Source organism: Agrilus planipennis, unplaced genomic scaffold (genome assembly GCF_000699045.2).
Source record: "Agrilus planipennis isolate EAB-ADULT unplaced genomic scaffold, Apla_2.0 scaffold18, whole genome shotgun sequence".
Taxonomy (NCBI): domain Eukaryota; kingdom Metazoa; phylum Arthropoda; class Insecta; order Coleoptera; family Buprestidae; genus Agrilus; species Agrilus planipennis.
Window position 1 is genome coordinate 1,290,873 of NW_020438920.1, and position 10,595 is coordinate 1,301,467.

General features: G+C 29.9%; 4 protein-coding genes across 7 annotated transcripts; 1 reads left to right on the forward strand and 3 right to left on the reverse strand.

Annotated features, from left to right (window-relative positions):
* Positions 1-286: 286 nt before the first annotated feature.
* On the reverse strand, positions 287-1,167 carry LOC112904241 (rho GDP-dissociation inhibitor 2-like). 2 transcript variants are annotated; one of them, XM_025973793.1, is made up of 3 exons: positions 1,020-1,167; positions 624-828; positions 287-561 (listed from the first exon to the last, which is right to left on the reverse strand). In XM_025973793.1, exons 2-3 carry the CDS (start codon positions 799-801, stop codon positions 302-304), a joined length of 438 nt encoding a protein of 145 aa, XP_025829578.1. In that variant the 5' UTR covers positions 802-828; positions 1,020-1,167; the 3' UTR covers positions 287-301. The 2 variants fall into 2 exon arrangements, with proteins under 2 accessions (XP_025829578.1, XP_025829577.1); XM_025973792.1 differs by having other exon boundaries at positions 624-814; positions 1,020-1,166.
* A 464-nt stretch (positions 1,168-1,631) lies between these two features.
* LOC108744098 (general transcription factor 3C polypeptide 3) lies at positions 1,632-3,034 on the forward strand. Its single transcript, XM_018479694.2, has 2 exons — positions 1,632-2,823; positions 2,924-3,034. Exons 1-2 carry the CDS (start codon positions 1,759-1,761, stop codon positions 2,939-2,941), a joined length of 1,083 nt encoding a protein of 360 aa, XP_018335196.1. The 5' UTR covers positions 1,632-1,758; the 3' UTR covers positions 2,942-3,034.
* A 1,366-nt stretch (positions 3,035-4,400) lies between these two features.
* LOC112904242 (pachytene checkpoint protein 2 homolog) lies at positions 4,401-7,210 on the reverse strand. 2 transcript variants are annotated; one of them, XM_025973798.1, is made up of 7 exons: positions 7,069-7,210; positions 6,813-7,010; positions 6,535-6,762; positions 6,348-6,474; positions 5,342-5,562; positions 5,016-5,288; positions 4,401-4,920 (listed from the first exon to the last, which is right to left on the reverse strand). In XM_025973798.1, exons 3-6 carry the CDS (start codon positions 6,736-6,738, stop codon positions 5,028-5,030), a joined length of 813 nt encoding a protein of 270 aa, XP_025829583.1. In that variant the 5' UTR covers positions 6,739-6,762; positions 6,813-7,010; positions 7,069-7,210; the 3' UTR covers positions 4,401-4,920; positions 5,016-5,027. The 2 variants fall into 2 exon arrangements, with proteins under 2 accessions (XP_025829583.1, XP_025829582.1); XM_025973797.1 differs by having other exon boundaries at positions 4,401-5,288.
* An 867-nt stretch (positions 7,211-8,077) lies between these two features.
* On the reverse strand, positions 8,078-8,958 carry LOC112904239 (rho GDP-dissociation inhibitor 2-like). 2 transcript variants are annotated; one of them, XM_025973791.1, is made up of 3 exons: positions 8,811-8,958; positions 8,415-8,619; positions 8,078-8,352 (listed from the first exon to the last, which is right to left on the reverse strand). In XM_025973791.1, exons 2-3 carry the CDS (start codon positions 8,590-8,592, stop codon positions 8,093-8,095), a joined length of 438 nt encoding a protein of 145 aa, XP_025829576.1. In that variant the 5' UTR covers positions 8,593-8,619; positions 8,811-8,958; the 3' UTR covers positions 8,078-8,092. The 2 variants fall into 2 exon arrangements, with proteins under 2 accessions (XP_025829576.1, XP_025829575.1); XM_025973790.1 differs by having other exon boundaries at positions 8,415-8,605; positions 8,811-8,957.
* Positions 8,959-10,595: the final 1,637 nt, after the last annotated feature.

A 10,595-nucleotide genomic window follows, 5' to 3' on the forward strand; every position in this document is an offset into this window, starting at 1 on the left:
GGAATACAATTACCATTTATTATCTAATCAATTGTAACACACATTTAAGAATCATTTAAATATCATAAAATACAACATAAAAGTTCTAATAAGTTTTTGCATACGACTAACACCAATTATTATTCAGGTATTACCAACAGTAAGTTATGTTTAGATAAATGTGTACTTAATATGAATTTTAAGCAATTATTGCAGTTAAATTATAAGTAACATTTACCTGCCTCTGCAAAATCCAGAATGCAAAAAGAGAATTTCAACAGTTATTAATATTGAAACATGCTAATTTACATATAATTAAAAATTATAAGAGTACAAAAGATAAATGTTTACACTGACCTGGTACACCCATTCTGTAGGTCTTCTGTACATACTTCAATCCATGAACAATTTCCCTTTGAACAATAAATTCAATGCGAATTCTGTATGATACCCCTTCTTTTATAGTAAATGTTTCCTTTTTGAGCTTTGATAAGTCACCAGTAAGATCTAAGGACACTTCAGGTCTGCCTGCTACCACAAGCACTAACTTTTTGACAATAACTTTTCTAGGATCATCTGGCTCTGTAAGCATAACAATAAAATAAAGAACTGCCACAATAATGAAACATTAATAAGGTCCCTACCTACAACAATTTTTCCTGATTGTGCCTCTCCCAACAAAGCTTCTTTATACTTCCTAAGACTCTCATCTTCTTGATCTGCTGCAAGGATTTCTTCAATGGTCTTTTCTGGGGGTGGTTTATAGTTTGTTTCAATTTCGTGTTCGATATCTTCAGGTGTGTGAACTTCGCTTTCGGACATTACTATTGGTTATCTATACAAAAAATACTACAAAAATCACTTCTGTTTGTTAAAAAATGTATATGAAGTTACTGATTCGTCTTTAATTCAATCTAAAAATACCTATGTGACATATTTCTGAAACATGTATACCGGTTTTTTGAATCACAAAACTATAAATACTTGTATGGAACAAAATAATGATTAATAAAAACTTTACATTAAAAGTGTATACTTACTTTAAAACCTAATTTAAACAGAAACTTATATAATATAATCAGAAACTTTTTTGACTAAATCCAGAATTTAGTATGCCATAAACTTAATCCACAAACTATTCAACGCAGCGGGTGGGTGTGTTTCTGTCATGGTTTTGTGTTTTTGGGTGTCAACGATGTCAAACAAATGTGACAATTATGTCTTCAAATTTGCTATTACTATAGAACAATTTATAATTGCACATAATTTTCATAGTAAATATCGGTCATATATTGAATTATGCATTTATGATTATTTTCATTCACGATAAGTTATTCAAAAAACACGACCGCGGTCGTTAGTTAATGATCTTTATAAATTAGGCAAATGTGAAAAGACTTAATTTACGTGCTGAACGCTATGTATGTTTAATGGAACGCACCCTATTTATTCATAGCATAAAAATCATAAAAAGATATTTGTTCAGGATTTGATAAAGCTGAACAGCGAGTCTTGCCAAAGTAAATAAACACAGAAATCAAGAAAGTAATTAATTTATTGTAATCAATCTAATGTAATTATTATGGTCATAATTATTTATCTATGATCAACTATTAACTATTCTAAACCTGTCTAAACCTATGTTCTAAACCGCTCTCTTGTCTATGTAAAATACCATAGATATATCTAATCTATTACCACAGATTAAGTATGGATTAAGTAAAACACTAAATAAACATTAAGATTTGTTATTAAAATTTATTGCATATTTATTGTGTTATGGAGCATGAGGAAAATAATGTTAGCGAGAATGTATTTATTCCAACTACAAATACCCGAAATGAAAACCAGTTGGAGTATTCTCATGCAATGGATATAGACAAAGAGTCAAGTCAAGATGAATTTATTTCTGAATTACCTGTAGAGTGCTTGTCTTCAGAGTTAAATCAGTTAGACCCGTTTCTTGCTATTTGTATGGATGAATCTACAGCTGAAGATAACTTAGATATCCCTTGTACATCTACACAAGAATCAAATAATTCTGCTGAACAAGAATGTTCTAGTTTAAAGCAGTCTCCATCACTAAGTTGCCAAAAACGCAAGAGACATAGATCGAACGTTCCACCACATATTAAAGCATTGATAGGTGAAGCAAATTTACGATTTGCTCGTGGAGATACTGAAACTGCTGAAAAAATATGTTACGAAGTTATAAGACAATGTCCTCGTGCTTCCGAGGCTTTTCTAACACTTGCACAACTACTTGAAGCTAAAGATCCAGATAAAAGTTTGCAATTATACTTTATGGCCGCAGTTACCACTAGAAAAGACATTACATTGTGGACCAATACAGCAGAAAGAGCAGTTGAACGTAATAATATAAATCTAGGCATAAGCTGTTACAATTTTGCCATAAATGCCGATAAAGAAAATTGCACATTACATAAAAAACGTATATGCTTACTAGAGAAACTAGAAAATAAGAATACATTAATAAAGGCATGTGTTAGATATCTAGCTTTGCTGATGCAAAAAAATGATAAAGAATTATTGGAAATTTCTTTAAAATTAGCAATACTGTACAGTGAAGCAAATGATTACAAAAAAGCTATTGATACTTTAGACATTTCATTCAAGAAGTTCCCTGATATGGTAACTCCTGAGATGGTTAACATAATGTTGGATTTACTTATTAATACTGAAAACTATACTTATTGTCTGGATATTTTTTTCCAGTACTGTAATATAGAGATAGAAGTTATTATAGGTGAAGAAAATTGTATTAACATTATTTCATGTACAGTGCCCGATAACATACCTATAGACTTCCGGGTAAAGTTCATAGTATGTATCATAAAATTAAATGCATTTAATTTGATAGATGAATTATTAAAACCTATACTAGATTATCCAAATTTAGATTTAATTGCTGATTTATATCTAGATGTTGCCGAAGCTTTGATGTCTGCAAAAAAATATGAAATTGCCTTAAAAGTTCTCAAGCCATTAATAGAGAATGAAAAACTTTCTCTTCCTGCTGTTTGGTTAAAATATGGTGAATGTTTGATTGGCTGCAACATATTAGAAGAAGCTGAAAACGCTTTCAGAAAAGTTACACAGGCAGTTCCTTTATATACAGACGCAAAAAAATTATTATCAGATGTTTTAGTAAAATTAAATAGAACAGATGACGCCTTAAATTTACTTAAGCAAATCCCCGATTTAAATCCTGTTGATGTAGGACTGCTATTAAAGCGAATTTCTATTTTAAGAGAGTCAAAAAGATATAATGAATTTTTTGACGACGTTGAGCTGCTACTGTTACGACACTGTATTAAGTTGCGGCATTTCGAAGAATTGAGAGCTGTAATGTATTCGGCAACACAAACGGAGAAACTGAATAGGCTTCAAACGATGCGTAAATTCAGAGGAACACCTGAAGAAAGCCCGATAACTTTTACTCTTACGGAAGAACCCACTGTTGACGAAGAGTATGAACTTTTAAAAGGTGCACTACAACTATGCATGGAACAGAAAAAATACCGAATCATGCAAAAACTGGCTTTTACCGCGTCAACTTCCTCGAAATTTAAAAAAATTGATGAACTCCAATTTTGGGCGTTCTTTGCTTCTGTATTATGTAGAGACACATGTAATGCCTATCCCCTTATACGAACTATTCTGTTGCACCAGAAATCAAATAATTTAGTGTGGAACATGTACGGCTGTATTGTACAGTTTGCAGAAGCCTTAAGGCACACTAAGTTCCTTATGCACTACATTGAGCATCACGCGCAAATAAGAGCTCTAGAGGCCAACCACTGTGTGGAATCTGGTAGTCATAAACTTGCCATGATGTATTATTTGAATGCCATTAAAAATAACTGCACTTCTCTACATTTGTTAATACTCGGCTCTGTAATTTTGCAAATTTGTTCTCAAAAAGCATCAACCAATAAAGAAAAGCTTGTATCCACCTGTGTTAGTATAATAATGACTTACGCGAACATGCGTAGTCAAGAAGCTTATGAAGAAATTAATTATAATTTGGGGCGGATGTGTCAACATCTAGGATTTTCTTATATTGCAGAGAAGTATTATAAAAAAGTTTTAGAACATGATAATCCTGTGGCAAAGGAAAATCCAAACTTGAGTTTAAAGCGAGAAGCTGCCTATAATCTTCAACTTATTTATAAAGAAAGCGGAAATAAAGTAGCTGCAAGGCATCTGTTGATGAAGTACTTACAAGTGTAATGTTATTATTATGTGATTTTTGTAAATACATTTGTAATAAAAGGAAAAATCGAGTTAATATAAAAGTTTCTGAGATTTTAGTCATTTCAGATTACATAAGTAATAAAAATGATGTCCAATATATACGTATACAATATCATTTCTCAAAGACTATAACATAAAAAATTGCTTAAGTTTTTCTTATAATATTTACATTTATTTAAAACTAGTGATGGGAACTGTCAAATAAAAAGTAGGATTATTCGATAGTTAGAAACTATTCGAATTATCGGACTATTAACTAGTTTGTAGTAACTGTAACTAAATGCGTAGTTTTGTGAATCACTAATGTAAATATCTCTGGATGAATACGATACATACAATACGCGTACGTGCGCGAAGTGTATCAACAATTTGATAATTATTTTGTGCAAATGAAATAAAGTAATGGTAGTATAATAAAACCTCTGCAATTAACTATAAGCACCGTCCGCATAGTACGTATTTCAACAGAAGAAAGAGATAGATGATTATAGCAGCAAAAATAGTTATGAATGAATTCATTTAATATTTGGAGTCATTCATTTATTCAGTAGTTTGATCGTTGTATTCATTCGACAGCGCCCATTACTACTTAAAATCCCTCATCAATTTGTGGATTTTTATCCTCTTTATTAGAAAACTAGTTACATTTTCTCCAAACTTGGACTAGAAAAAATTTAACTAATTTTAAAATACTGTTAAAAAAATTATGGAGAATTGAAAATAGTTTACGCTTAATAAGAATTGAAAAAATTCCTTACAAGTTTTTTAGTTTAAAAATATTTTGAGTTCGTCTTTTGATATTCCACCGCAAAAAGTAATGCCTCCAAATAGTTTTCCAGTGTAGCAATTTCCGTTTGTAAAAATAAAGCATGTGCTATAAATGGCAATTTTCTAACACTTCTACCACTAAGTCCTACACTTGCTTCGCTTATTTTTAATAGTTTTTTGTCATTTTTGTAAATATCACTGCTTTCAAGTTCAACTAGGTCTGGGCACTGTTGAATAATCACTTTTGGTTGGATAATTTCAGCCTATTTTTGTAAAAAAAATTTTAAAAATTTAAATATGTGTATACTTTACGTACCTTTAGTAACTCTTGAATGCAAGAATAGTAAATTTGGTAAATGGCTTGAACTCCTGGTAGACCAATGTATTCTTTAATATCTGCTCTATCAATAAACGCTAAATCTATGGCTCCTGTTACATTTGACGTTGCAAAAATTAAAACATTTGAGTGTATTTTGATTTTGTCTAGTTCTGTTAGCAATGCGTTGACAACTCTAATAGAATCAGAAGGTTCATTCCCTAAAAAAACAGAACTTGCAAATAAGTTATGTTTCTAAATTTACTGAAAACTATCTTAATTCTATGTAACATATTATTATTTCAAAAAGAAAACTTTGAACATTTCTCAGCTGAGTCGTAATTTAATTTAACGATCATGTACATCTACAGAAAATTAAAAAATACTTTTAAAACTTGTTCTTTGTAATATTTATATCAGAACAACAAAAAATTTAATTAAACTAAACAACTTATAGTCTTAAGAAGATGCAAATGATTACAAAAAAGCTATTGATACTTTAGACATTTCATTCAAGAAGTTCCCTCGAGATAGAAACACCAACCAATATCCAAGCATATTTTTTGTAATAACACAAAACTTTTGCAGTTCTGGTGTTTTTTAATTTGATGTATCGATATTAATAATAGGTGCTGTAATAATATAAAAAAAATACCTTTTCAGTTACAAACCTAAACAGTAGGGANTGTTTCTGCCTCTTTCTCAAACACTGGTCTATTCAAGATATTGAATAAAAAACACAAGGAAAGATGTTTTATAAATATGAATCAATATATAAAATTATTTTCTGAGATAGGTAATTAACTGAAACAAAATAAAAATTAGTATTGAATGATATGAAAATATAAAAACTACACTAATCCATGCTAGATGCAGTGGTCAAAATTGCTATCCCCTCATTTCATTGCGAAGTAGGTATATAATTAAAAAGTAATTAAAATAATATTGCCACAAAATCATTGCAACATTTAATCTGTTAAAAAATTGAAAATGCTATACTACATACCTGACATGCATTTCTCTCTTGCATGGGCTAAGGATTCCACTTCATCAATTAATATACAAACTAAAAATTTTTGGTCTTCTACAAAATCTCTTATTTGGGAAAACATTTTTGAAACCAGTTTACCACTCTGCAATTTCATTTTAGTATTTGAACATACCTACATTTAGAAATAAAAAAAACAACTTGCCTCAGAAAACCATTTAGAAAACAAACTGTGACTGTTAATCTCGATTAATATTCCTTTTATAAAACGACTTTGAAGTCTAATAGATAATTTTTGTGCAAGGGCTTTAGACAATGAAGTTTTTCCAGTACCAGGTGGACCATGTAATAGAATAACTTTGTTACAGCTAATTAAATTATCATCTACATTTCTGTCAGCAAAAAGCATTGCTGTTTGGGCATATTTTAACAACTAAAAAATATATTTATTAGATGTTCACATAAATATAAAACCAAACTTACATTTTCTTTAATATTAGAATCATAAATAAGGCTTTCCCACAGACCAAAATATCTTCTCGAAGGTAATTCACACACGTTGGCAATCTTTATTTCTTCACTATCATCATCTGCACTCAACTCACTTTGAGGACCAATATTATCCAATTTATAAATAAAATACTTGGTTTGCGTGGTAGAAATATTAGTACAATTTGTCTTCTAGAAGGGTTGCATGTTACATTTATTTTTCTTATCTAATTATTCCATTTCCACTTACATTATCCTGTGCAAAATCCACTATAATAAATTCGACATTTTCGTGAAGAATTGAATGTTCTTGTTCGTTGAAAGAAGAAAAGATCGGTCTCGCTTTGTCACTTTTATTTTGTTTATAAAGAAAATTTTTAACAGCCGTTGTAAGTTTATTTTCTGAAATATTGCTTNAAGACGTATATTATACTTTGACCTTTTAATAAATTAATGGAAATTAAGTAATTTCTTGGCATTAAGCGGAAATTCATTTGCACAAGTTGTTTGGCATTATAAAGTAAACAAATCAAGTGTGAAAACGATAAACTGTAATTAATTTTGGAATATCGACAATACAAGGTAGTTTACATTAATAACGTTTCGAAATATTGGATGTTTTCCAATTTTCGATTTATTACACTTGTTTAGCATCATACTGGCAAGTCTATGAAACTATTTTGCAATTGCATATTCCTATACACACCAATAAACTTATACCTAACAAAATTATATGAAAAGAAAATTGGAGATGACATTGAAAAACTAACAACTGCAAATATATGAAATAAATTTATCAAAAATTAAAAAAAAAAACTAGCTTCTTGTATGCCATTTTTTAATCAAATTAAAATTTAATTGAGAAATTTAATCATACATTTTTATTTAATTTTATCCGTTTAAGAGTACCAATTCTGTGGTTGCCAACAAAGACTAAAGATTATTAGTAACAGAACATGCTAATTTAAAGTTAGGAATACAATTACCATTTATTATCTAATCAATTGTAACACACATTTAAGAATCACTTAAATATCATAAAATACAACATAAAAGTTCTAATAAGTTTTTGCATACGACTAACACCAATTATTATTCAGGTATTACCAACAGTAAGTTATGTTTAGATAAATGTGTACTTAATATGAATTTTAAGCAATTATTGCAGTTAAATTATAAGTAACATTTACCTGCCTCTGCAAAATCCAGAATGCAAAAAGAGAATTTCAACAGTTATTAATATTGAAACATGCTAATTTACATATAATTAAAAATTATAAGAGTACAAAAGATAAATGTTTACACTGACCTGGTACACCCATTCTGTAGGTCTTCTGTACATACTTCAATCCATGAACAATTTCCCTTTGAACAATAAATTCAATGCGAATTCTGTATGATACCCCTTCTTTTATAGTAAATGTTTCCTTTTTGAGCTTTGATAAGTCACCAGTAAGATCTAAGGACACTTCAGGTCTGCCTGCTACCACAAGCACTAACTTTTTGACAATAACTTTTCTAGGATCATCTGGCTCTGTAAGCATAACAATAAAATAAAGAACTGCCACAATAATGAAACATTAATAAGGTCCCTACCTACAACAATTTTTCCTGATTGTGCCTCTCCCAACAAAGCTTCTTTATACTTCCTAAGACTCTCATCTTCTTGATCTGCTGCAAGGATTTCTTCAATGGTCTTTTCTGGGGGTGGTTTATAGTTTGTTTCAATTTCGTGTTCGATATCTTCAGGTGTGTGAACTTCGCTTTCGGACATTACTATTGGTTATCTATACAAAAAATACTACAAAAATCACTTCTGTTTGTTAAAAAATGTATATGAAGTTACTGATTCGTCTTTAATTCAATCTAAAAATACCTATGTGACATATTTCTGAAACATGTATACCGGTTTTTTGAATCACAAAACTATAAATACTTGTATGGAACAAAATAATGATTAATAAAAACTTTACATTAAAAGTGTATACTTACTTTAAAACCTAATTTAAACAGAAACTTATATAATATAATCAGAAACTTTTTTGACTAAATCCAGAATTTAGTATGCCATAAACTTAATCCACAAACTATTCAACGCAGCGGGTGGGTGTGTTTCTGTCATGGTTTTGTGTTTTTGGGTGTCAACGATGTCAAACAAATGTGACAATTATGTCTTCAAATTTGCTATTACTATAGAACAATTTATAATTGCACATAATTTTCATAGTAAATATCGGTCATATATTGAATTATGCATTTATGATTATTTTCATTCACGATAAGTTATTCAAAAAACACGACCGCGGTCGTTAGTTAATGATCTTTATAAATTAGGCAAATGTGAAAAGACTTAATTTACGTGCTGAACGCTATGTATGTTTAATGGAACGCACCCTATTTATTCATAGCATAAAAATCATAAAAAGATATTTGTTCAGGATTTGATAAAGCTGAACAGCGAGTCTTGCCAAAGTAAATAAACACAGAACTCAAGAAAGTAATTAATTTATTGTAATCAATCTAATGTAATTATTATGGTCATAATTATTTATCTATGATCAACTATTAACTATTCTAAACCTGTCTAAACCTATGTTCTAAACCGCTCTCTTGTCTATGTAAAATACCATAGATATATCTAATCTATTACCACAGATTAAGTATGGATTAAGTAAAACACTAAATAAACATTAAGATTTGTTATTAAAATTTATTGCATATTTATTGTGTTATGGAGCATGAGGAAAATAATGTTAGCGAGAATGTATTTATTCCAACTACAAATACCCGAAATGAAAACCAGTTGGAGTATTCTCATGCAATGGATATAGACAAAGAGTCAAGTCAAGATGAATTTATTTCTGAATTACCTGTAGAGTGCTTGTCTTCAGAGTTAAATCAGTTAGACCCGTTTCTTGCTATTTGTATGGATGAATCTACAGCTGAAGATAACTTAGATATCCCTTGTACATCTACACAAGAATCAAATAATTCTGCTGAACAAGAATGTTCTAGTTTAAAGCAGTCTCCATCACTAAGTTGCCAAAAACGCAAGAGACATAGATCGAACGTTCCACCACATATTAAAGCATTGATAGGTGAAGCAAATTTACGATTTGCTCGTGGAGATACTGAAACTGCTGAAAAAATATGTTACGAAGTTATAAGACAATGTCCTCGTGCTTCCGAGGCTTTTCTAACACTTGCACAACTACTTGAAGCTAAAGATCCAGATAAAAGTTTGCAATTATACTTTATGGCCGCAGTTACCACTAGAAAAGACATTACATTGTGGACCAATACAGCAGAAAGAGCAGTTGAACGTAATAATATAAATCTAGGCATAAGCTGTTACAATTTTGCCATAAATGCCGATAAAGAAAATTGCACATTACATAAAAAACGTATATGCTTACTAGAGAAACTAGAAAATAAGAATACATTAATAAAGGCATGTGTTAGATATCTAGCTTTGCTGATGCAAAAAAATGATAAAGAATTATTGGAAATTTCTTTAAAATTAGCAATACTGTACAGTGAAGCAAATGATTACAAAAAAGCTATTGATACTTTAGACATTTCATTCAAGAAGTTCCCTGATATGGTAACTCCTGAGATGGTTAACATAATGTTGGATTTACTTATTAATACTGAAAACTATACTTATTGTCTGGATATTTTTTTCCAGTACTGTAATATAGAGATAGAAGTTATTATAGGTGAAGAAAATTGTATTAACATTATTTCATGTACAGTGCCCGATAACATACCTATAGA